Raw genomic sequence first — 22419 nt, forward strand, 5'->3', positions numbered from 1 at the left:
GATATTTTTTTCATAATTTTAAAACCAGATACTGAAGAAGATTTGACCCGTTTTGTAGTGGACATTAACAAAAATACGGTATCACTCTGGTCCATTTGATGTGCTCAATTTTTCTTACCAACAATTTAATTGCCGTTATAAAAGCATCAATTCTTTTGTAAGACCTTAATGTTTATATCTCTTGCAAACAAAAATTATATTGATTTTATAAAACTGTTTATTGGCAAATTTTAATGACTTCGTTTCGTAGTGGACATTTTGTGAGGGACATACCTTCTGAAATTAAAAATCCTATATTGAAAGCTGTTTATTAAAATATGTTGGCTCTGAACATACTTTTGAATTATTAAAGAACTTATGTAAAGTAAAAATAACATTTATTTCTTCATTTTTTACGATATTTTAGAGTATGAATGTTGAACAGGCGGTCTAGGGACATGCCATTTTGGTTGTTTTGGACCATTCAGGAGTCAATATCTTATCAATCCCTCTAAAAATAAACTGTTTCTTTGCTTAAAAATGTTAAATCTAATTCAATGTACTGCTGACTGCACAAAAAAATGCTTGCAAAGATCAAACACATTTTGTTTAAAGTGGCTGGGACAAGAAAATACGTTTTTATTGAAAAACGCCCAAATACGACCACAGACACAGATAAAAATAATACTAATGCTACACATCAACTAAGATTTTCTAAAACAAAGAAAATGCAAAATGAAAAGAAATTCATTTTCATGACAATTAAAAGCATGGGTATTAAAACCATGATACTACGATTTCGAAATTAAGCAAAAAAAGATTTGACGACTGACAGTACCAACCACTGACGACGAATATACGCTAAATCCTGTCGGACGGCCAACAGTTAATCGTCAGCCCTTATTTACTGAATCCAATAATGAGCGTAATGGTCTTCCAATGCATTATCAATTCAGATCGTCACTTGCTTTTTCAAACAAGTGTAGCATCTTAGCATCGGAACGTACCATAGAAAGCACAGGATTGAAAAATAGAGAGAAAAAAAGAAAAAAAATTACTCTCCAAACTAATTGTTTAAATCATTTTTGAATCCACGAGAAACCATTAAAAGGAAAAGAATCATTTACTTTAACATGTAGCCTGATTAATAAGTGTTAAATTTGACTCCTATTTTTATTCACTGTGCAATCTAAAAACGTTTTACCGTTCAGTTGAAGAAATGACTTCACTTAATTTTTAAATTTACCAATGTAAAAAACTTATATTGCTGATTTTCCCGTCGCTAATTTAGATTTTAGGGAAACAATCGGATATTTGCAAATAGTCTGATTACAACATCGACAAGTAAAATCATGTTTCTCAGTTGCTCCTATTTTTGTGTAAACTGAAGTATGACAGTACTATTATCAAAATAAGCGTGGTTTTCCCATACACATGTGTAGTATAATGAATTGAATTATAACATGTATCATTATATTGTTATCACTGATAAGGGCTCTTGTGATTATTGTGTTGATCAGGGAAGGTCAAATATATACATGACTAGACAAAAACGGCGCGAGCGCGGATTTAAGACTACTTGACATTTTCTTGGTGACACACAAGCACCAAGAAAATGTCAAGTAGGATTCGTGTTTCTTAAACTGTGTAATGCACTGATTCATTATGCTAATTCTTTTCATTAGTCTATCTGTTCTTCTTCCATAGGAGTCTGAATTCAAATTAAAAGCTTCTGTCTCGGTGTTACGTCGGTGCTCCATGAATGGAGGAAATTAATCAGAAAAGAAAACGACAAACCAGATCACTGATGATAAATACATTTCTTAGTAATGCTAGTTAGAAGTACTGTATTTCTTCTTTTTTTCTAAAGGTGCAAGTAAAGTCTTTGTGTAAACGGGTGCTCTCATCATGGCGGAACTAAATAAAATAAGATAATCTATGTAATGATTGAAATCATTTCTACCGCGTTCTTTTTTTTATCGAGTGGTGCCAGTTCTGTCTTTGTTTGACTTGGGTGATTAAACAAAATTCATCGAGTTAGTTACATTTCCTTTTTTAATGTTGCTAGTTTGATCAGGAGATGAAAATTGTTATAATAAGTGATTGCTTTTGAGTGGTGCGAGTTGATCGTCGGCAGAGTTTGAAAACACAAACATCTGCCTTCAAAAACGAAGACGCTACGGAACCAGCTACGGGACATTTTTTTTTTGTATTATTGAGTAAACAACGCTAAGTAAAGCAATGTATCTAGTACATTACTAATATTAGCCATTTACTATTATATAATACTTCAGACGACCGTCGGTTTGGAATCAACCCGGCTGAAAATACTTAGGTCTATACATTTTATTGATATAAGAACAGATGTGGTATGTGTGCCAATGAGATAACTCGCCACCCAAGATACAATGTTTAAAGGTAAATCATTAAAGGTCAAAATACGGTCTTCGACACGGAGTCTTAGTCCGCAATAAACAGTAAGCTATAAAGTGCCCGATAAATGACTAGTGTAAAACCATTCAAACGGGAAAATCAACGGTCTTATCTTTATAAAACACGAAAAACGAGAAACACTAAGTCTCTTAAAAGAATCACATCAAGAAACGAAAACCACTGAACAGCAGTTTCCAGTCTTAGGGAAGTTGCAAACAAATGCAGCGTTTTTTAACTTCATTCTTACCTGAAACAATAATGTTACATCACAACACAAAATAACACGCTATGAAATATCAATCAAAATGACTCAACTCAATCAAAAGACATATTAACACAAGTGAACATACACCGACGGAATAAATTTCATCAATGACACAATGTAAATACAAAATCAATAAAATAAAAGTTATATGTTAAACGATTTCAGAAAGGAAACCACAACCTTGACAGTATAGATGTGTACAAGATTATTGTTATTGATTTTTCATTACTTTAATTTGTTTTGTTTCTATAAAATTACGTTTATTTCTATTTCATAATTACATGACATTGTATTTTAATTGCTTTTACAAATATAAGTGCATTAGAGAGAAAAAAAGTCTACGCAAAATGTTGTGAAAGTGTTTTGACAGATTCCTGTCTAAACGTGTTTGATAAGCTAGTTATTTCTTCATAAATCATGTTGTTCATTTTACATGAAATTTCTGCTTTGCTCATTTATCGTGTCGTTTACAGTGTAAAATATCATTTGAATCCAGTTTAGTTGAACTTCAAAGTAAAGGAAGAGTTGGAATAATTGTGTTACCTTATATTCAGTTATAGGAGTTAAGTGAATTGTCTGTAACGAAATGTAATTGTCAATGCTTGATCTTTTATCTTCTCGTACATTTTTTTAAGGATTGAAATCACAAAGTTTTGTGCTTTTCCTAATGTCCAGAAATTCAGTCTAACAGTGTGTGTAGTCCACCCAGTTGGACGTGCCCGTGTCTTTAATGATGTGATACATTTCAATAAACTTAATTCATCACAATGTGTGACTGGCAGATTATTAATTCATGAAGTATCATTACACTCACTTATTATTTAAAACTTTACATGCTTTATAGAAACACAGATTAAGTTTGGAAGTTTGATTGACCATTTAGAAAAAACGTAATGCCATGTATATGCATCAATCCTTTTATATGGTCGCATTTATAAATTAACTGTTAACAAAACTTTTAAGTTTTTTCTACCTCAGGAATAAATTACCTTAGCTGTATGTATTTGGCAAAACTATTAGGAATTTTGGTCCTCAATGCTCTTCAACTGCGTACTGTATTTTGCATTTTGCACTTTTTGGGATTCGAGCGTTACTGATGAGTCTTTTGTAGACGAAACGCGCGTCTGGCGTAAATATACATAGTAATCCTGGTATCTTTGATGAGTTTATTTGCATATATTTAATATACAGATTACAACAAAGTGTCAATATAACACGGTAGTAAAATCCTTGAATACTGTCTTTACCGTTACTAACATATTTGTTTGGTTTTTAATCAATCAAAATATTACTAAAGATGTTAATAAATACTGTTATGTACACCTAAGGGTGAACTTAGGTGAAATTTAATAAATCAAGAATTTAAATTGTTAATGTAAGTCTGAAGAGCATTAATCAAGCATCAACATAAGCTATAAATAATAATAGGTCATGAAGCTCCTTTTCGGGATATCTGATTTTTCAAATATGGTGGGACAAAGCTGACTCGGGCTTTCACCTTATGTTTGCATTGGTATTATTTGGGTCTCAAATCCTACAGAAAGAAAATCAAGAATCTGCTAAGTTTTAGTAAATGACCTTGCATTAGCTATTTTCAAAGTCTTATATGAAAAAATAAATGGGTGTTATAAGGCAATCTGTTTAACCTTGTATCGTACATTCGTAGGGGGAAACATCTGACACAAATTCCAAAACCTCACCTAAGTACATCCTTAAGGTCCTCAGATTGACACCTTGTCGACACTACTTTTTTCATATTTCGCAAGTTTTTGTTTTTATCACATTTTTACTACGTCCTACACTGAATCCGTTGGGTGTGTTCTTATAGATTATTTCATGGACTTTCTATATTTGTCCTGTAATCAGCCCAAGACTCCCATAATAAGCTAGAGGGCTGATACAATGTACAAAGACCAATAGGGAAAATACCATGCAATACTATTTAGTATTCGTTTTGTTTTTATTTCTGTTATTTTATGAACTTATAATTGCATACAACTTATCTGATCTTATTGATATTATTGCGTATATATAATGCTTTAAACAATTACTGGTTTACAGTACTTCAACAATGAGCAACATCCATACAGGAAAATAAGCTTCAATGGGGCCCGTCTTACAATATATAATAAATTTCAAAAAAGAAAATCAATGAATTTGTGCATAACACAATTAACAATTATAAACTCATTGACGTTAAAATTGTTTGCTCGACAAATAATACTTTTGTGAGAGTATGAAAATTTGCTCTTGTTCTACTTTATATTGTCCGATTTCGGAAAAAAACACTAACGGAAATAATGTGATACAAATATACGTGTATGATACAAGTACTTGATGTCAATGAGAGAATAAACAATATTTCCTTGTGAAGTTTCAAATATTATAATAGGAAAGTTATTTAAGTATTAGTTTATCAACGATGGATAAAACAGCAACTTTATCATTTGTTTTCATTTTCTACATCACGATCGGTAAGCATAATATTCTTTGAATGCTATCACTTTGACTCGCAAAAGTATATTTTTACTTATAATCAATGTTTCTATGTGATAAACTAAAGAAGAGAAGCGAAAACTATTGTTCAAAATAATGGATAAAGTACAATTCTTGATAATTGATAATTTAGAGAAAAGAACATGCCTTTTTAACATTACAAGCCGCATACAGTGGATAAGTTATAATAAATTGCCAACAGTAGTTTTATGATGATATATAATTTCTTTTCTTCTAGTCAATCAGATAAATTAATTAGTAGCATAATTATAATGCCTCAAACAGGTAACGTTGATGACAACATCATAATTATCTACCATGACCAAAAACTATAACGTAATACTGGCCGGGGACAGATGAAAGAACAACCGGAAAAAACAGAGGAACACACACATTAAATAATGTCTCTTTCCTTTTGTCGACGGGGCATATACAAATGTTAAGTGCTTAGTGACAAAAAGATAGATATGCCATAACATTTTTTTACACGATACGAAAAGAACAGTATACCGATTAACAAAATAAAATCTACTAATTGATATTCGAGATTAGATTGAAAAAATCTAACTATTGTCTTAAGGGATGTGCCTTTAGGGAAAATAACGACTGTGTATACAGTACTGTACATTTTATACAGTTGCTTTATATGTTTATATTGCATTTTTACCTTCTATCGTTGGCATTTAAATGTAGCTATCAAATCATTGGTATCCTGTCCTGCGCTCAATGGCACCATTATTTGATATCAAGATTTGTTAAGATTAGATAGTGCAATTGTACCTATTTTGTTCCAGATTTAGTAAAATTACAACATATAGATTCACAGAAATGTTTAAAAACCAAATGGATGACTCATTTAGGTAAATATGATAACACATTACCTGTAACATGACCTGTGGACTTAAATAAATATACAATTTATAGTTCAACAACATAAATTATATAATGTTATATCGGTTATATTTCATAAAATAATTCGTTCTGTCTGTGTTGTAAATATTACTCATAATGAATATTCCGTTCCATAGGTAATGCATATTATCAAAGAGAAAACAAGTTTTGACCATTAACCTATGCGTCTGTACATTTTACGTTGACTTCTACATGACATCGTGTTCTTGTTTTTTTTTACATTTAGTTCTTGTCACATTTAATAAAATTAACGGTACCAATTTTCTTGCACCAGATGCGCATTTCGACAATACACAATATAACAAAAAGGAAGTTTCCTAATGTAGATTTTTTAAACGTTCGCCTTTAAAAACAAATATTTTTTTACTAAATTAGGAGGCAAACTCATGCCCTGGACAAGCTGTTTGGTCTTCGAAAATAATAATAATAAATTTTCACGTTGTATAATCCGACACTGTAATTCATGTCGTGAGAGAAATGTATGATATGATGAGTTTAATTGGTAGCCAATTAAGTAGAACAACACATTCCTGAACCAAGTAAGGAATGAGATAGTTGTTTTCCCTTTGATGGGTGTTTGTGAGCTTTTGATTTTGTCAATTTATAAAGGATTTTCCGTTTTGTATTCTCTTTGGTTTGGTACTTTTGTTATTTTACTCTTTACCGTTGATATAATATATACTTTAAAATTCAAATTATCGTTAGGTTGTTTCGGTGTTAATGGATTGGGAGATTCGACAACTGTCAAAATGACAAACATAACCAACAATCAACCTAAAATATGTTATAGACAGTGTGGAAATTGGAATTTATTCGCACTACTGGCAAGTATAAGTATATGAAACAACAAAAGATTAAAATACATATACAATACATTAGAGGATGTGATATGATTGCAAACGAGAAAAAAATTCAACTGAGACCAAATGACCTGGATGTTGTTTTCAATTTGTGTATTAAAGTCATAATGGTAATAATATTTGACACATTATCTACAAATGAAGTTCATGGTTCATGCTAACATTTAAAAAAAATCAAATGATCCGTAGCACTGTTCGTTTAAAAATATATACATTACATTATTGTAAAGAAAATTGAAACCAAGAAATAATCATTGGACAGTACGTACCTATGATATCAAATTTATTTTTTTTGCGAACTGTAAAACTGTTCTTACGATAATAAAATCAACATTGTATTGATAAATACATGTAAGAACTGCAAATACTTCATTTCAACTCTATAAAGTAATGCTCTTCCCTGCCAATATGAAGAAATAATCTTCACCAATTTCCATTGTAATAATAGACAGTATGTATTCTTTGTTTAGGGATTCAAATGTTTTTGTTTTAACGAAGCAAAATTTAAGAACTTGAATGAAAAAATGTTGAACAATTGTCATAGAAAGTGTCCAGACTATACAGACAAAATGTACTGTGGTTCAGAGGATATGAATTATGTGAATATATATAGACTCGATAAAGGTAAATACATAGAAGAAATGTGTATCAAATAAAATAATTGTCTATTACAGCAAGCCTGTCGGTGATTTTTTTTTTCTTTTTGACAGAATTTTTTTTTACACATGACCTACAGTTTAAGTCATGTTAGCGATATATACTTAACTTAACATCTTTTAAAAACAAATTCATTTTTTTTAAAAGAGTAGGTCCGGTAAGGGCCGATTTTGGCCTCAAATTTCAAGTTCATCTGACTTAAAGATTTTATAGACACTTTTTTAAAACTTAAGTGTCTATTTAAATTGATTCAATTAGTTTATGTGAAAGATTTTAACTGATTTACTCATTTAAAACGCTCTGATTCTAGCTTAGATATGAAAAATTTATCAAATATGCCAAAATATGTCACTTTTAAGGATGTTTTTTGTCAAAATAGAAAGTGGCCTCATCCGTGTTCATCCTCAACCTTTATATATGTTATGTATTATCATCGAATACAACTTACATTTCAATATAAAGAATGAACACAAATGCGGCCATTTTCATTTAAGACGGAAACCGTCTAAAATTTAACTAAAATGCCAAAATTGTGAAGATTTCAGTAATTTACCATAACTTAATGATGCTAGTACCCGATATATGTACATTGTATTGGTAAAAACTGTCCATATGTATGTAGCAGAAGCATTCTACTCTCTAATAGATAAACCAAAGTTTACATTTTAACAATTTTGTAAAACTGCTATATTTTAGGGCCAAAACATGGTCTTACTGAACCTACTCCTTTGTCAAAAATTACGGTTGCTGTTTCTCTTGTGAAGTTCATTTATGTTTGTTCCGTATTTATCATTTTTACTATCCACTTTCTAAGGATTTAGTCAAAGCTCCTGATGATTGCCTTTTTATAAAATTCAACAGATGTATGAACCAGAAAATTAATTGTTATGTGTATAAAAATATGAGGAGAAGAAGTATGATTGCAAATGAGATAACTTTAAACCAAAGACCAAATGACGTAAAAAAATCAACAATATCTCACTGTACTACCTTCAACAATGAGCAACACCTACATGTATACCGCATAGTCAAATACAGGCTACTGACTTAGAACTGGAACATACAGAATGTGACGGAATGAAACTGATTTGCTCACGCCAAAACCTCGCCATAACTTGGTACAGTTATGTAACAGTTCAAAATAAAATAAGAACAAACTATTTAAACTAGTTGTAAAAGGCTTATTTCATCTGATCCATACATAGCAATAAAACAACAAAACGTACGTGACAAGGTGTTTTTACATCCCTACAACAAATAAGACAAAAAGTACAGATATTAGAGTACCCACAACTACTGACGGCTAATTTAAAGCTCATAAAAGCCACACAAAAAAATAATGTATCAAAGATTTTATGTTTTATGTCGTTTTATGAGAGGTTGTGCGGATCAACTCGAAATTGATGTGTCCGTAGCAGTATATACTATCTGTTAAATTGTACATGTCGCTAGCAGTAAAAGCATGAGAAAGTTTAATCCAGCAATTTTATTCTTATTTAGCTTCATTTAGAATTGTATTCCTCGGTTCACATACAGTATGTTCAAGTTAAACAAATACACCAAAACAATTAAAAATATGAAAAACTGTTCTAGATAAAGAATATTTGAATTATGTCGACTAATGTTTTCAATTTGACACACAGTTTTATCTCCCGATGTGAAAGAGGAAAACTTCGACTGTCTTACTGTCAGTCGACACAACAAGCATACAGGTATCAAACAAATGCCATGTGACCTGGCTGTCTCCTTTATATGCAGCGGAAAATGTAAGTATCAATATAACTTTACAAGAATACAAACATTTTGCAACAGAGGTTACATCCGTTCGTTTAATTTGAAAGTTTAATTGTGTTGTGGTTGAAAACAAAACAAAGCATCATTTTTCTGTTCCATAAAAATGCAGTATACACTTGAGAGAAAAATATAATCATTTAATGTGTATATTTGATGAACATATGAGATGTGGGATGATTGCCACAACTATCCACCAAAGGTCAAATGAAGTGGATGTTAATTATTATAACTTAACTTACGGCCTTGAACAACGAAGAAACCCATACCATATGGTCGGCATCCAAATGCCCCGACATTAAAATATGAAACAATCCAATTGAAAACTAACGGTTTTATTCATAACAAAACAACTTACGAAAAACACTATTTAAGTTCCAGTAAATCAATTCCTGTCGTTGGTTTCTTTTATATTAAATATGTTTTCATTCATACATTGGAGCCGTATTCCTCAACAAATTATCCTCTCTTTGAAAGGGATTTCCAAGCAACCATAAAAACATTTTATATGTTTAAAATAACATATTATATATACTGTATGGTTTTTAAGATAAACTTGCTGAACGAAAATTGGCATTTAAAGAGGCAAAGCAGTATTGTGAAAATGCACGGCAGAAATTGATGAACCTCAACGAAAGTCTTCCACAAACAACAGAAAACAATACATATTATTGGATCGGAACATTTAGGCAACATGTGTACTGTCACGGTATGTATATCTTTTTATCAATCTTTTAAATAGTTAAAAGAATTTTAACTGTATGTGTGATGACCCATTCAATTAATAAAAGTTGTTGTTTGTCATTATGTAAGAATACGAAATCATAGTAAAATTGCCAATGAGACAACTCTCCACAAGATTCAAAATGACACTGATATAACCTTTAGGCCATTGTCTGTTGAAGATGAAATAAAGGTTTCATTAAATTGTCATTTTATATTAAATCACTTTAAACGTTCTCCCTTAGATAAGGCAAGTTGAACGATGTTTCTATGTCATTTGTGTTGTCTTGTTATTCTTATCATCATCTTATATTAGAAGGATGAATGCTAAATGGGTAAGTTGATCCAGCAATAAATCTATGTGCTAGTCTTAAGTCTGAAACTTTGTCACTGATTGTGTGTATTTATATCAAAGCATGTGTTCATTATTGGTTGAAGTAAGATGCTGAAGTAAGGTACCCCATTGAAATAAAAATATTGAGATGTGGTATGATTTTCCTTTCGACAACTATCTACCAAAGATTAAATTCAGTTGATGTAAGCTATTAAAGGCTGCAGCTAGGACGTCAACAATAAGAACAATGCATACCGTATAGTTGGCTATGAAAGGCACCGACTATTTGCGTATGTCCATCATACCTCTCAATCGTTTATTCAGGACGAAAAATCAGTCCAAAGTGCGCACACAATAGTCTATGTAGCAACATGTTGCCTTAATCTTGATTACTTATCTCGCCTTAAGTAAGCTGGCTTGTCATGTTTTAGTTTTTTGTCAGTTTTTCGGAATCCTCTGGTTTTATTCATTTGAATGCCTTGAAAAAATTTGCCCGGTGACCCAAATTTTTCTTTTTGTAAATCCTTTACATGCATTATGATAAGCCATCTGTGAAAGTCTTATTAAATTTTAATTATTTTTTAACAGTTTTTGAGAACTTCAACTTGTCAATGATAAAGCTATGAAAAGTCAAGAGAGAATATTTTCCCGCCAAAATTTCAATGGCTTATATCTCGAAAACAAACACGGTGACCTATATATGTGTTTTGCTCTTTGGGTTCCTTTATTAATCCTCTATCAATATAAACTAGTAATCTGAAAAGTTATTTATTTTGAAACTGATAAGCGAAATCCCTTAAATACGTATGTGGAAAAATATTCCAAATACAGATGGATATTTAAAAAGTTATAAAAGTTTGACCAAAATTTTTGATTTCCCCGAGGGTATCACAAGCCCAGGAGTCAGCACTTTTTGTGCTGACATGAATTGTCATTGATTTGGTTATATTTATAAATTTACTGTTTACAAATATTTGATTTTTTTTAAATACTAAGGCTTTTCTCCCTCAGGCATATATCACCTTAGATGTATTTAGCAAAACTTTTAGGAATTTTGGTTCTCAATGCTCTTCAACTGCGTACTTTATTAGGCAATTTTAACTTTTTTTACATTCGAGCGTCACTGATTAGTCTTTTGTAGACGAAACGCGCGTCTGGCGTATATATTAAATTTAGTCCTGGTATCTATGATGAGTTTATTTCTATGGGTTTGTTCTAATGTCGCTTTGTTTTACTCGTAATTGGTGGGCACTTATGCGAAATTTACATAATATTTGTGTCTTGATTGAAAACTTTGAATATCAAGATATTTTTCCATTTGGAAATTACTTTTATGAGAAAAATATATATATAGCTTTCCAGTAACATTATCTTTATCATTGAACCATGCTTTTAAAACAATGTCTTTAACTTTTTCATAATAAGTTGTTTTAATCTATTAATTGAATAATCAATGCAATATATTTCGTTCAATTCAAGCTTTTGTAAAATAAATTAAACAGAGGAATACCATGTCATAATGTTATTTTCATGCATATTTTTGTTACATAAAATCGCTTCTTTCATTAAATTTGAGTTACAATGATATCATCTATACATGAAATACAAAATATAACAATTTTAAACATTAACAGTCAATTAACATGTATATTTATACCAACAAGCCTTTGGCTGCTAATGATGCACTGTCATTTATGTACGAAAAATTATATGAATAAATTTCAAATCCATTATTCCTTATTATATCCGGCTCAATTTATCAGTTGTGTTTAATAATTAAATGAGAAAATAAAGATAAAAGTAACTTAATATTTTATTTTGGTTAATAATGTAAGGATTAATTGTACATGTACATGGACAATTGGTTGGATAAGAGTTGTCTCTCTTTGTACATATCCACATTATATTATGAAAAAATAGAAATTGAAATAAAAGATAGAAGATAATTTGTCACCTTGAATTGACTAACTTCCAATAGTTGATCTATATAATAATAATTTGTCCCATTTGCTGGGTCAGCAAAAAAGTATGTTAACACTATACTAGATTTTTTTGAGCTAATTTGTGAAAATGTAAATGCATACGTACGTATACAGATTTATCATGGTTGTATCTGCAAATTACATTCCAAAATACACAGACTTAGTCTCCGCTCTGATCGTAGGTCGTTTATTGATCAATTACATGAAATAATATCAATCGAAAAAAAAATAACAAAGATGTTATGTGTAAAAAAAAGAGCATTCAAGTTATTTTTGGAAAACATCAGCATACATGTTTTGATGCATGAATATATTTTATGTACGTCATAGCACTAACTAGTCCTAAGAGTTAGTAATGGTAGCTTTCTATCCCCGAGGTTTTAATGCATTGCATGCTCAAGATAGATAAAATGCAAATACATGGTTTAGAATATTGAAAACTAACTAAACTGGATGTTACAGCGCTCTTTCCAACAAGAGGTGTTAAGTTAGGAAAGAGGTTTAAGAACTGTCCAACAGGGAATAGATGAATTAAAGCTCTTATCAACATATTGCATGCTAGGTCTTTAAACTTGTCCAGATGAACAAGTTTGTTGGAAATCGAGGTAAATTTTGAGGTGACATCGCACCCATTTTAGCCAAAGTGTCCACATGAACCTTACACTATTATACTATTGACTATTTTATACCTATAAACATATATGGATAAACTGTTGTTCGAAATAACAAGTAAAAGCCCCAAAACACGAATAAATAATGTACTGTTTAATTTACATTATTCACAATAAAGCATATATGTATGGGTTTATGTTGTATTCACTCATTTCTAATTTTTAGATGAGATCACTGTTCACCCATCAACCCTTAGAAAATCATATGTGTCGAAATCAACTCAAGACATTTACACACAACAGTCTACAACAAAACGGGAGAGCACTTTTGATCTGGTAACTATAAGCATGATGAATACAAAGAGATCTACTTGGACAGCTAGTACTACTTCGAAATCAACAAAGACCGAAGTTTACCCTGAAGACATAAACTGTGGCATATTTTGCATAGGTCAGTATATTTCGGAATATCAAAACATACAAAAAAAATAAACAAATCATGAAATAAATGTTCTTTGGAAGTATCCAAATCAAGAGGAAAACGAAACAAATAAACCAAAGTATACTTCAAAAGGAAAGACAAAAAAAACTTATATTTAAAACGAAGACCAACACAAACCGCACCATCTAACAAAACCAAATAAAGCAATATAAAAATGTCTTGCAATAATATTGGAGTTATAATTATCGAAAAGGAGACAAATATCAAAAAATCATTAAAAACTTTTAAGTCTCAGAAAAGATGACAAACTACATTTAAACGTAACAAATAACGGAAAGAATAGTCCACATACTAGTAATCAAAACTTGGGGTGTTTCCAAGTGTTCCTAACGGTTAGACAGATAATTTTTCACAGATGGCATTAAAACTCAAAACCGTACCTGTAAAGAAAAATATCTTTAAAATGAAAACATCACGATCAGTGCTGACGGCTGTACGATGGCTTATATTGCCTACATCAATTTCCTTTGAACACGTTCAACTCTGGTGGCTAATTTCATCGACAATCATACCATGTCGACTATTCAATTCTGATAAGAAAAATGCGATTTCACCGTCGATAAGGTTAGAACTGATCCACGTATTGTCTTTGTTTTACTGTTATAATCAATCTACAAATAAAGATTGCTAGCGGTTCGAATTATAAGTCTTTCAAATAAAAATATTATTGTAAGTTTAATTATTTTACAGTACTAGGTATATTTTCCTCTTGCGTTTTTATTTTGATGCTATTGGTGTGTGTGTTCAAGAACCAAACAAAAAGGCAAGTAAACGATATTTTAAAACTATTCGTTTTATTGCTTAATTGAGTTTTAAATTCAAAGGTATGTAGTTTCACACATATGTTTATTTGGGTTTTATATTACCCAGTCATTTTGAACATACTTTTTGAGTTGAAAAAAAAACCATTATTTTTGTATGTCAAAATTATTGACAATTTGTATTCGCCCGTTCACGATACGTATTACGATATACTGTTATCCGTTCAAGTTTAAAAACTTTTATAAAAAAAAATAACTTAAGAAGTACACATATCATTAAGCAGTCACTGCATGTGAATCTATCAATAGAGCACATAATAATAATAATAATAATAATAATAATAATAATAATAATAATGCTATTTGGCACGTACAACGTGTTCATTCCATAAATGGTTAGAAATGTTATTCATGAATATGTAAAACACAGTATTAAGACTAAAACCAGTCCATGTAAACTATTTGAACACAAAAGTCAAATAAGTTTAACTCCAATTTGATCCCTTTTTTTCTCAAACTGCCTGTATTAAATCAGGATTGTGGCACTTGTAGTATTTTTGTGATACTTTTTTTTTACATTATGCACAATGATTAACAGACATGTATCCTATATTTTTCTTGGTATACTTTTAATCACAATCGGAGACCTTCCAATAAACTTCACTTCAAAATGTTCTTCGATTTCATATTGAATAAATTTAGGGGTAAAATAGGCTTGTTATAGCTTGTTGTTTTAGTTTAGAATTGTCTCATTTGCAATGCTTCTTCATTACATTTTTGTTTAAATATGTTAATAGGAATGGTGCTCTAAACAGGAGTGAGCAACTATCAAATAGACAAACAAATGAATTCAAAGACAATCGACCTGTTTATCTAAACCCCTGGAATTAAAAAGCTGGATTCCACAATCAACATTTGTCGATGGTACGTTTTAAACCAACATCTTTAGTGATAAAGCAAAAAAATATTCGAAAACTAACCTATCTACAGCTTGACAAGCTTGTGTGTCAGGTAACCGACAACTTGACTACTTTAATGACAAGACAAAGGATCACAACATAAAAAACAGTCGATACGAAAGGGCAAAATATGATGATCCTATGGTAAATCGATTGATAACAGTAAAGAAGACTCACAACTGAACCCCAGTAAGAAAAAGAAGTTCGCATTCAGAGTTCGTCAAATTTACGTCATCAAAACACATCCCATGCAGAGACATACGATTAGACTGAGATCAGTCATAAACAGCATGTACATGTATATTATCAACGAATACTAACAAAGAAACAACAAAGACAAATTATAAATACCGACCAAATTTGCCAGTTCGAATAGCGGAATTTAAAATGTCAGGCGGCAAGGGGTTGAGTATTGCGGACACAAACCGTTCACCCAAGATAGAAACGTGTAGAACAAAATACGAAAATCATGCTGACATTTTCTTGCACAATATTGTTACAGGTGAAGACACAGGCCGTCTTTACATTGACCTTATGTTTATTGCTTTAAGGTACTACATTCCAGGGAATAGCTGATACCCATACGCTGTCGGTATATGTGTAACATACCGAATATTGCAAATGGGACCAGTCTACCTTGCCTTAACCTCTATGTTGTGTTAATGTAATTCACACGTAAACTAAAAGTAATGACGTTCCCTTTGATAAAACTCAATGTTTACATGTAGTTAAAATCATGTTTTGTCTACATGAAGGTAAAATCATGTTTTGTCTACATGTAGTTGAAATCATGTTTTGTCTACATGTAGTTGAAATCATGTTTTGTCTACATGCCTTCAATAGTCAATGAAGGTCTGGTGTGGGTCCAATTTACACAAAACAAGGTTTTTCGAGCATTTTTTAACAATGCATATTTAAAGAAGAAACATTTTTTTTTAATAAAATTGATATTTAAAAAAATTATAAATAACTTTTTTTTACCGAATTATTTGTCTGAACTTGATATACTGCTTTGTTATAAAAAAAAACCTGTTGTTAGCTTTATTAACCCCTGATCAACTCTCAAAGCATCATCATTGCTAAACAGCAAAACACAAAATTCATTTGAAAATGTCTTCCCGTGTCGACTGGCGGTACACAGAAATAATTGTCACTGGTCTTTACTCCATTAATGATTTTCTTGTAAATGCTTTACTATAAAAAGGATGCAGTACATTGTATTGTTTGACTAGTATCTCAGATGCGGTCAAATCCAATTAGAAATATAAAAAAGCATTAATTTGCAATGTACGAACATGTAGTTGTTAAGTTCAATATGATTTAATTTAAAAACACTCCGTCGCATTAGCATAAAATTACATAAGATGTATGTTTCATTACAATGCTTTATTCTGATTGGCTAACTGCACATCACGTGTTATTCCGTAAGCAGTTGCATTGCTCAATACAACTTTTCATTCATGATAACACGTGGTCCAACAATAAAGTGCACAGATGAATTAAATAAAAAGATATATATATGATCATAGCTAAAAAATGTAATTATAAGTATTGAATGCTTCTTTTTGTAACTTTATAGGGTTGTAAAAGCGTTGAACGTGCGTACATTTTTAGAATGAAGCGCTTCCGCGCTTCATACAGAATGTACTTCGGTCAACGCTTTTACACCCCAATAAATTTACAAAAAGAAGCATTCAATTCTTAAGTGAAACAAGAGGTAAAGACATGCCAAAAAAACAATCGTATGCGATAATAGAAATAAATAAAACATCTTTGAAATGGAATACATGAATAACTAATTTACTTTATAATATATTCATTATCCTTGAAAATAATAAAGATACATTTTAAGGACATTTTATTAACCATTGATAGTAATCCAGTCATTTTTGCTGCACTTGGATATTTGACATAGCAATCTGGAATGTGCTGATCTTGGATTAAAAAAAAAAAGATGGAATTACATTCTAATAGGTAAAAAGTATCCTGCATGGTTGTATATTGTTATTGATCTTGGTTCAAAGCTATTTTCAAGCAGAACTAATGAATTGACAAAAGCTTCAATATGTTTCCAAATAATAAACTCGCAATTACATATATATCTTTTAAACAACTTTTAAAACAGCTCAATGCTGCTTCGTCACACTCTTATCATGCCGCTGCAGCCTACGTTTTTCTGGCGTAATCAGTGGCGGAACCAGGGAGACGATCAATGCATTTGAATAGAGGCATTTGGCAATGTGAAACCAATGGGAATCACATTAAACTAATTAAAAATGTATACTCTACATGAAGTTTGGTGTAAATGGGTGTTTTTCAATAAAAGCGTAACTTTCAGAACTAAAAAAATGGAAAATCAACTTGTCTAAAATTTAATATCAAGAGTTATTTTGAATACCTCTATTATAGACCTGTTTGTAAACAAAAAGTGCAATCTTAAATATTCTTTAAAATGATATTATTTTCATAATTTGTGTACTGTTTTGTAGAGGACTTCTTTCTGAATTGGAAAACCATTTTATCGATAAAGATTAGACAGTACTTTACATATGAAGGTACAACTCATGTTACGTGGTGGACATTTTGATGCGTTTCGTAGTGGACTAAACCGTTTCGTAGTTGACATCAACCCTATTATATGTTAATAAAAACATAATAAAAAATTACATGGAACTAACCCTTGTTATTTGTTTTGCACGAATATAATTGAAAAAAGATTAAAAAAGACTGCATGGTAGTGGTAGTGTCCACTACGAAACGTTTTTCTCCCATACTTGTTTCGTAGGGGACCGTTTCGTAGGGAACGTATTCGCATGTTTTATTTTTCCCCTACAATCCCTATATTGCAATAGTAACAAGACTGATTGTATTCATCAAAGCATTTATAAAGCTGTACACTGATATTTTTTCATAATTTTAAAACCAGATACTGAAGGATATTTGACCCGTTTCGAAGTGGACATTTACAAAAATACACTGTCACTCTGGTCCATTTGATGTGCTCAATTTTTCTTACCAACAATTTAATTGCCGTTATAAAAGCATCAATTCTTTTGTTAGACCCTAATGTTTATATCTCTTGCAAACAAAAATTTCATTGATTTTATAAAACTGTTTATTGGCAATTTTAATGACTTCGTTTCGTAGTGGACATTTTGTGAGGGACATACCTTCTGAAATTAAAAATCCTATATTGAAAGCTGTTTATTAAAATATGTTCGCTCTAAACATACTTTTGAATTATTAAAGAACTTATGTAAAGTAAAAATAACATTTATTTCTTCATTTTTTACGATATTTTAGAGTATGAGTGTTGAACGGGCGGTCTAGGGACATGCCATTTTGGTTGTTTTGGACCATTCAGGAGTCAATATCTTATCAATCCCTCTAAAAATAAACTGTTTCTTTGCTTAAAAATGTTAAATCTAATTCAATGTACTGCTGACTGCACAAAAAATTACTTGCAAAGATCAAACACATTTTGTTTAAAGTGGCCGGGACAAGAAAATACGTTTTTATTGAAAAACGCCCAAATACGACCACAGACACAGATAAAAATAATACTAATGCTACACATCAACTATGATTTTCTAAAACAAAGAAAATGCAAAATGAAAAGAAATTCATTTTTATGACAATTAAAAGCATGGGTATTAAAACCATGATACTACAATTTCGAAATTAAGCAAAAAAAGATTTGACGACTTACAGTACCAACCACTGACGACGAATATGATACGCTAAATCCTGTCGGACGGCCAACAGTTAATCGTCAGCCCTTATTTACTGAATCCAATAATGAGCGTAATGATCTTCCAATGCATTATCAATTCACATCGTCACTTGCTTTTTCAAACAAGTGTAGCATCCTAGCATCGGAACGTACCATAGAAAGCACTGGATGGAAAAATAGAAACAAAAAAAAAGAAAACAAATTTGTCTCCAAACTAATTGTCTAAATCATTTTTGAATCTACGAGAAACCATTAAGGGGAAAAGAATCATTTACTTTAACATGTAGCCTGATTAATAAGTGTAAAATTTGACTCCTACTTTTATTCACTGTGAAATCTAAAAACGTTTTACCGTTCAGTTGAAGAAATGACTTCACTTAATTTTTAAATTTACCAATGTGAAAAAGTTAGATTGCTGATTTTCCCGCCACTTATTTAGATTTAAGGAAAACAATCGGATATTTGCAAATAGTCTGATTAAAACATCGACAAAAAAAGCATGTTTCTCGGTTGCTCTTATTCGTGTGTAAAATGATGTATGACAGTACTATTATCAAAATTAGCGTGGTTTTCCCATACACATGTTTAGTATAATGAATTGAATTATAACATGTATCATTATATTGGTATCACTGATAAGGGCTCTTGTGATTATTGTGTTGATCAGGGCAGGTGAAATATATACAGGACTAGAAAAAACCGGCGCGAGACGGGATTGAAGACTACTTGACATTTTCTTGGTGACACACAAGCACCAAGAAAATGTCAAGTAGGATTCGTGTTTCTTAAACTGCGTAATTCATTAGTCTATCCGTTCTTCTTCCATATGAGTTTGAATTCAAATTAAAAGCTTCTGTCTCGGTGTTACGTCGGTGCGCCATGAATGAAGGAAATTAATCAGAAAAGAAAACGACAAACTAGAACACTGATGCTAAAAACATTTCTCAGTAATGCTAGTTAGGAGTACTGATTTCCTCTTTTTGTCGAAAGGTGCAAGTAAAGTCTCTGTGTAAACGGGTGCTCTCAACATGGAGGAAATAAATAAAATAAGATAATCTACATCTATGTAATGAGTGAAATCATTTTTACCGCGTTCTTTTTTTTTTCGATTTGTGCCAGTTCTGTCTTTGTGTGACATGGGTGATTAAACAAAATTCATCGAGTTAGTTACATTTACTTTTTTTTAAAGTTGCTAGTTTGATCAAGTGATGAAAATTGTTATAATAAGTGATTGCTTTTGAGTGGTGCGAATTGATCGTGGACAGAGTTGTCATACATTCAAGACAAATTGAAAACACAAACATCTGCCTTTAAAAACGAAGACGCTACGGAACCAGCTACGGAACTTTATTTTTTGTATGATTGAGTAAACAACGCAAAGTAAAGCAATGTATCTAGTACATTACTAATATTAGCCATTTATTATTATACAGAACTTCAGACGACCGTCGGTTTGGAGACAACCCGGCTGAAAATATTTTGGTCTATACATTTTATTGATATAAGAACAGATGTGGTATGTGTGCCAATGAGATAACTCGCCATCCAAGTCACAATTTTTAAAAGTAAATCACTGTAGGTCAAAATACGGTCTTCGACACGGAGTATTGGCCCACAACGAACAGCAAGCTATAAAGTGCCCGATAAATGACTAGTGTAAAACCATTCAAACGGGAAAATCAACAGTCTAATCTTTATAAAACACGAGAAACGAGAAACACTAAGTCTTTTAAAATAACCACATCAAGAAACGAAAACCACTGAACAACAGGTTCCAGTCTTTGGGAAGTAGCAAACAAATGCAGCGTTTTTTAACTTCATTCTTACCTAAAACAATGATGTAACATCACAAAACAAAATGACACACTATAAAATATCAATTAAAATGACTCAACTCAATCAAAAGACATATTAACACAAGTGAACATACACCGAAGGAATGAATTTCATCTATGACACAATGTAAATACACAATCAATAAAATTGATATATACTGAGTTATATGTTAAACGATTTCAGAAATGAAACCACAACCTTGACAGTATAGATGTGAACAAGATTATTGTTATTGATTTTTCATTACTTTAATTTGTTTTGTTTCTATAAAATTATGTTTATTTCTATTTCATAATAACATGACATTGTATTTTAATTGCTTTTACAAATATAAGTGCATTAGAGAAAAAAGTCTACGCAAAATGTTGTGAAAGTGTTTTGTCAGATTCATGTCTAAACGTGTTTGATAAGCTTTTGTCGATAGTTATTTCTTCATAAATTATGTTTTTCATTTTACATGAAATTTCTGCTTTGCTCATTTATCGTGTCGTTTACAGTGTAAAATATCATTTGAATTCAGTTTAGTTAAACTTCAAAGTAAAGGAAGAGTTGGAATAATTGTGTTACCTTATATTCAGTTATAGGGGTTAAGTGAATTGTCTGTAACGAAATGTAATTGTCAATTCTTGATCTTTTATCTTTTCGTGCATTCTTTTAAAGATTGAAATCACAAAGTTTTGTGCTTTTCCTAATGTCCAGAAATTCAGTCTAACAGTGTGTGTAGTCCACCCAGTTGGACGTGCCCGTGTCTTTAATTATGTGATACATTTCAATAAACTTAATTCATCACAATGTGTGACTGGCAGATTATTAATTCATGAAGTATCATTACACTCACTTATCATTTAAAACTTTACATGCTTTATAGAAACACAGATTAAGTTTGGAAGTTTGATTGACCATTTAGAAAAATATTAATGCCATGTATATTCATCAATCCTTTTAAATGGTCGCATTCATAAATTAACTGTTAACAACACTTTTAAATTTTTTCTACCTCAGGAATAAATTACCCTAGCTGTATGTATTTGGCAAAACTATTAGGAATTTTGGTACTCAATGCTCTTCAACTTCGTACTTTTTTTGGCATTTTGCACTTTTTGGGATTCGAGCGTTACTGATGAGTCTTTTGTAGACGAAACGCGCGTCTGGCGTAAATATACATAGTAATCCTGGTATCTATGATGAGTTTATTTGCATATATTTAATATACAGATTACAACAAAGTGTCAATATAACACGGTAGTAAAATCCTTGAATATTGTCTTTACCGTTACTAACATATTTGTTTGGTTTTTAATCAATCAAAATATTACTAAAGATGATTTTGTTAATAAATACTGTAATGTACACCTAAGGGTGAACTTAGGTGAAATTTAATAAATCAAGAATTTAAATTGTTAATGTAAGTCTGAAGAGCATTAGTCAAGCATCAACATAAGCTATAAATAATAATAGGTCATGAAGCTCCTTTTCGGGATATCTGATTTTTCAAATATGGCGGGACAAAGCTGACTCGAGCTTTTACCTAATGTTTGCATTGGTATTATTTGGGTCTCCAATCCTACAGAAAGAAAATCAAGAA

The 22419-nt window shown here is 31.1% G+C and overlaps 1 protein-coding gene across 2 annotated transcripts in view; it reads left to right on the forward strand.

Annotated features, from left to right (window-relative positions):
- The first annotated feature begins 4967 nt into the window (after positions 1–4967).
- Positions 4968–22419, forward strand: part of LOC139489127 (uncharacterized) — a 30217-nt gene continuing 12765 nt past the window's right edge. The window contains exons 1-6 of one of the 2 annotated variants that reach the window (XM_071275258.1): positions 4999–5151; positions 5968–6033; positions 6791–6909; positions 7416–7569; positions 9246–9368; positions 9944–10102. In XM_071275258.1, the coding sequence (XP_071131359.1) occupies positions 5100–5151; positions 5968–6033; positions 6791–6909; positions 7416–7569; positions 9246–9368; positions 9944–10102 (673 nt within the window). In that variant the 5' untranslated portion in view covers positions 4999–5099. Of the gene's footprint in view, positions 5152–5967; positions 6034–6790; positions 6910–7415; positions 7570–9245; positions 9369–9943; positions 10103–22419 lie in introns of both variants that reach the window. The other variant, XM_071275259.1, reaches the window with a different exon arrangement.

Source organism: Mytilus edulis, chromosome 9 (assembly GCF_963676685.1).
Source record: "Mytilus edulis chromosome 9, xbMytEdul2.2, whole genome shotgun sequence".
NCBI classification, from domain to species: Eukaryota; Metazoa; Mollusca; class Bivalvia; order Mytilida; family Mytilidae; genus Mytilus; species Mytilus edulis.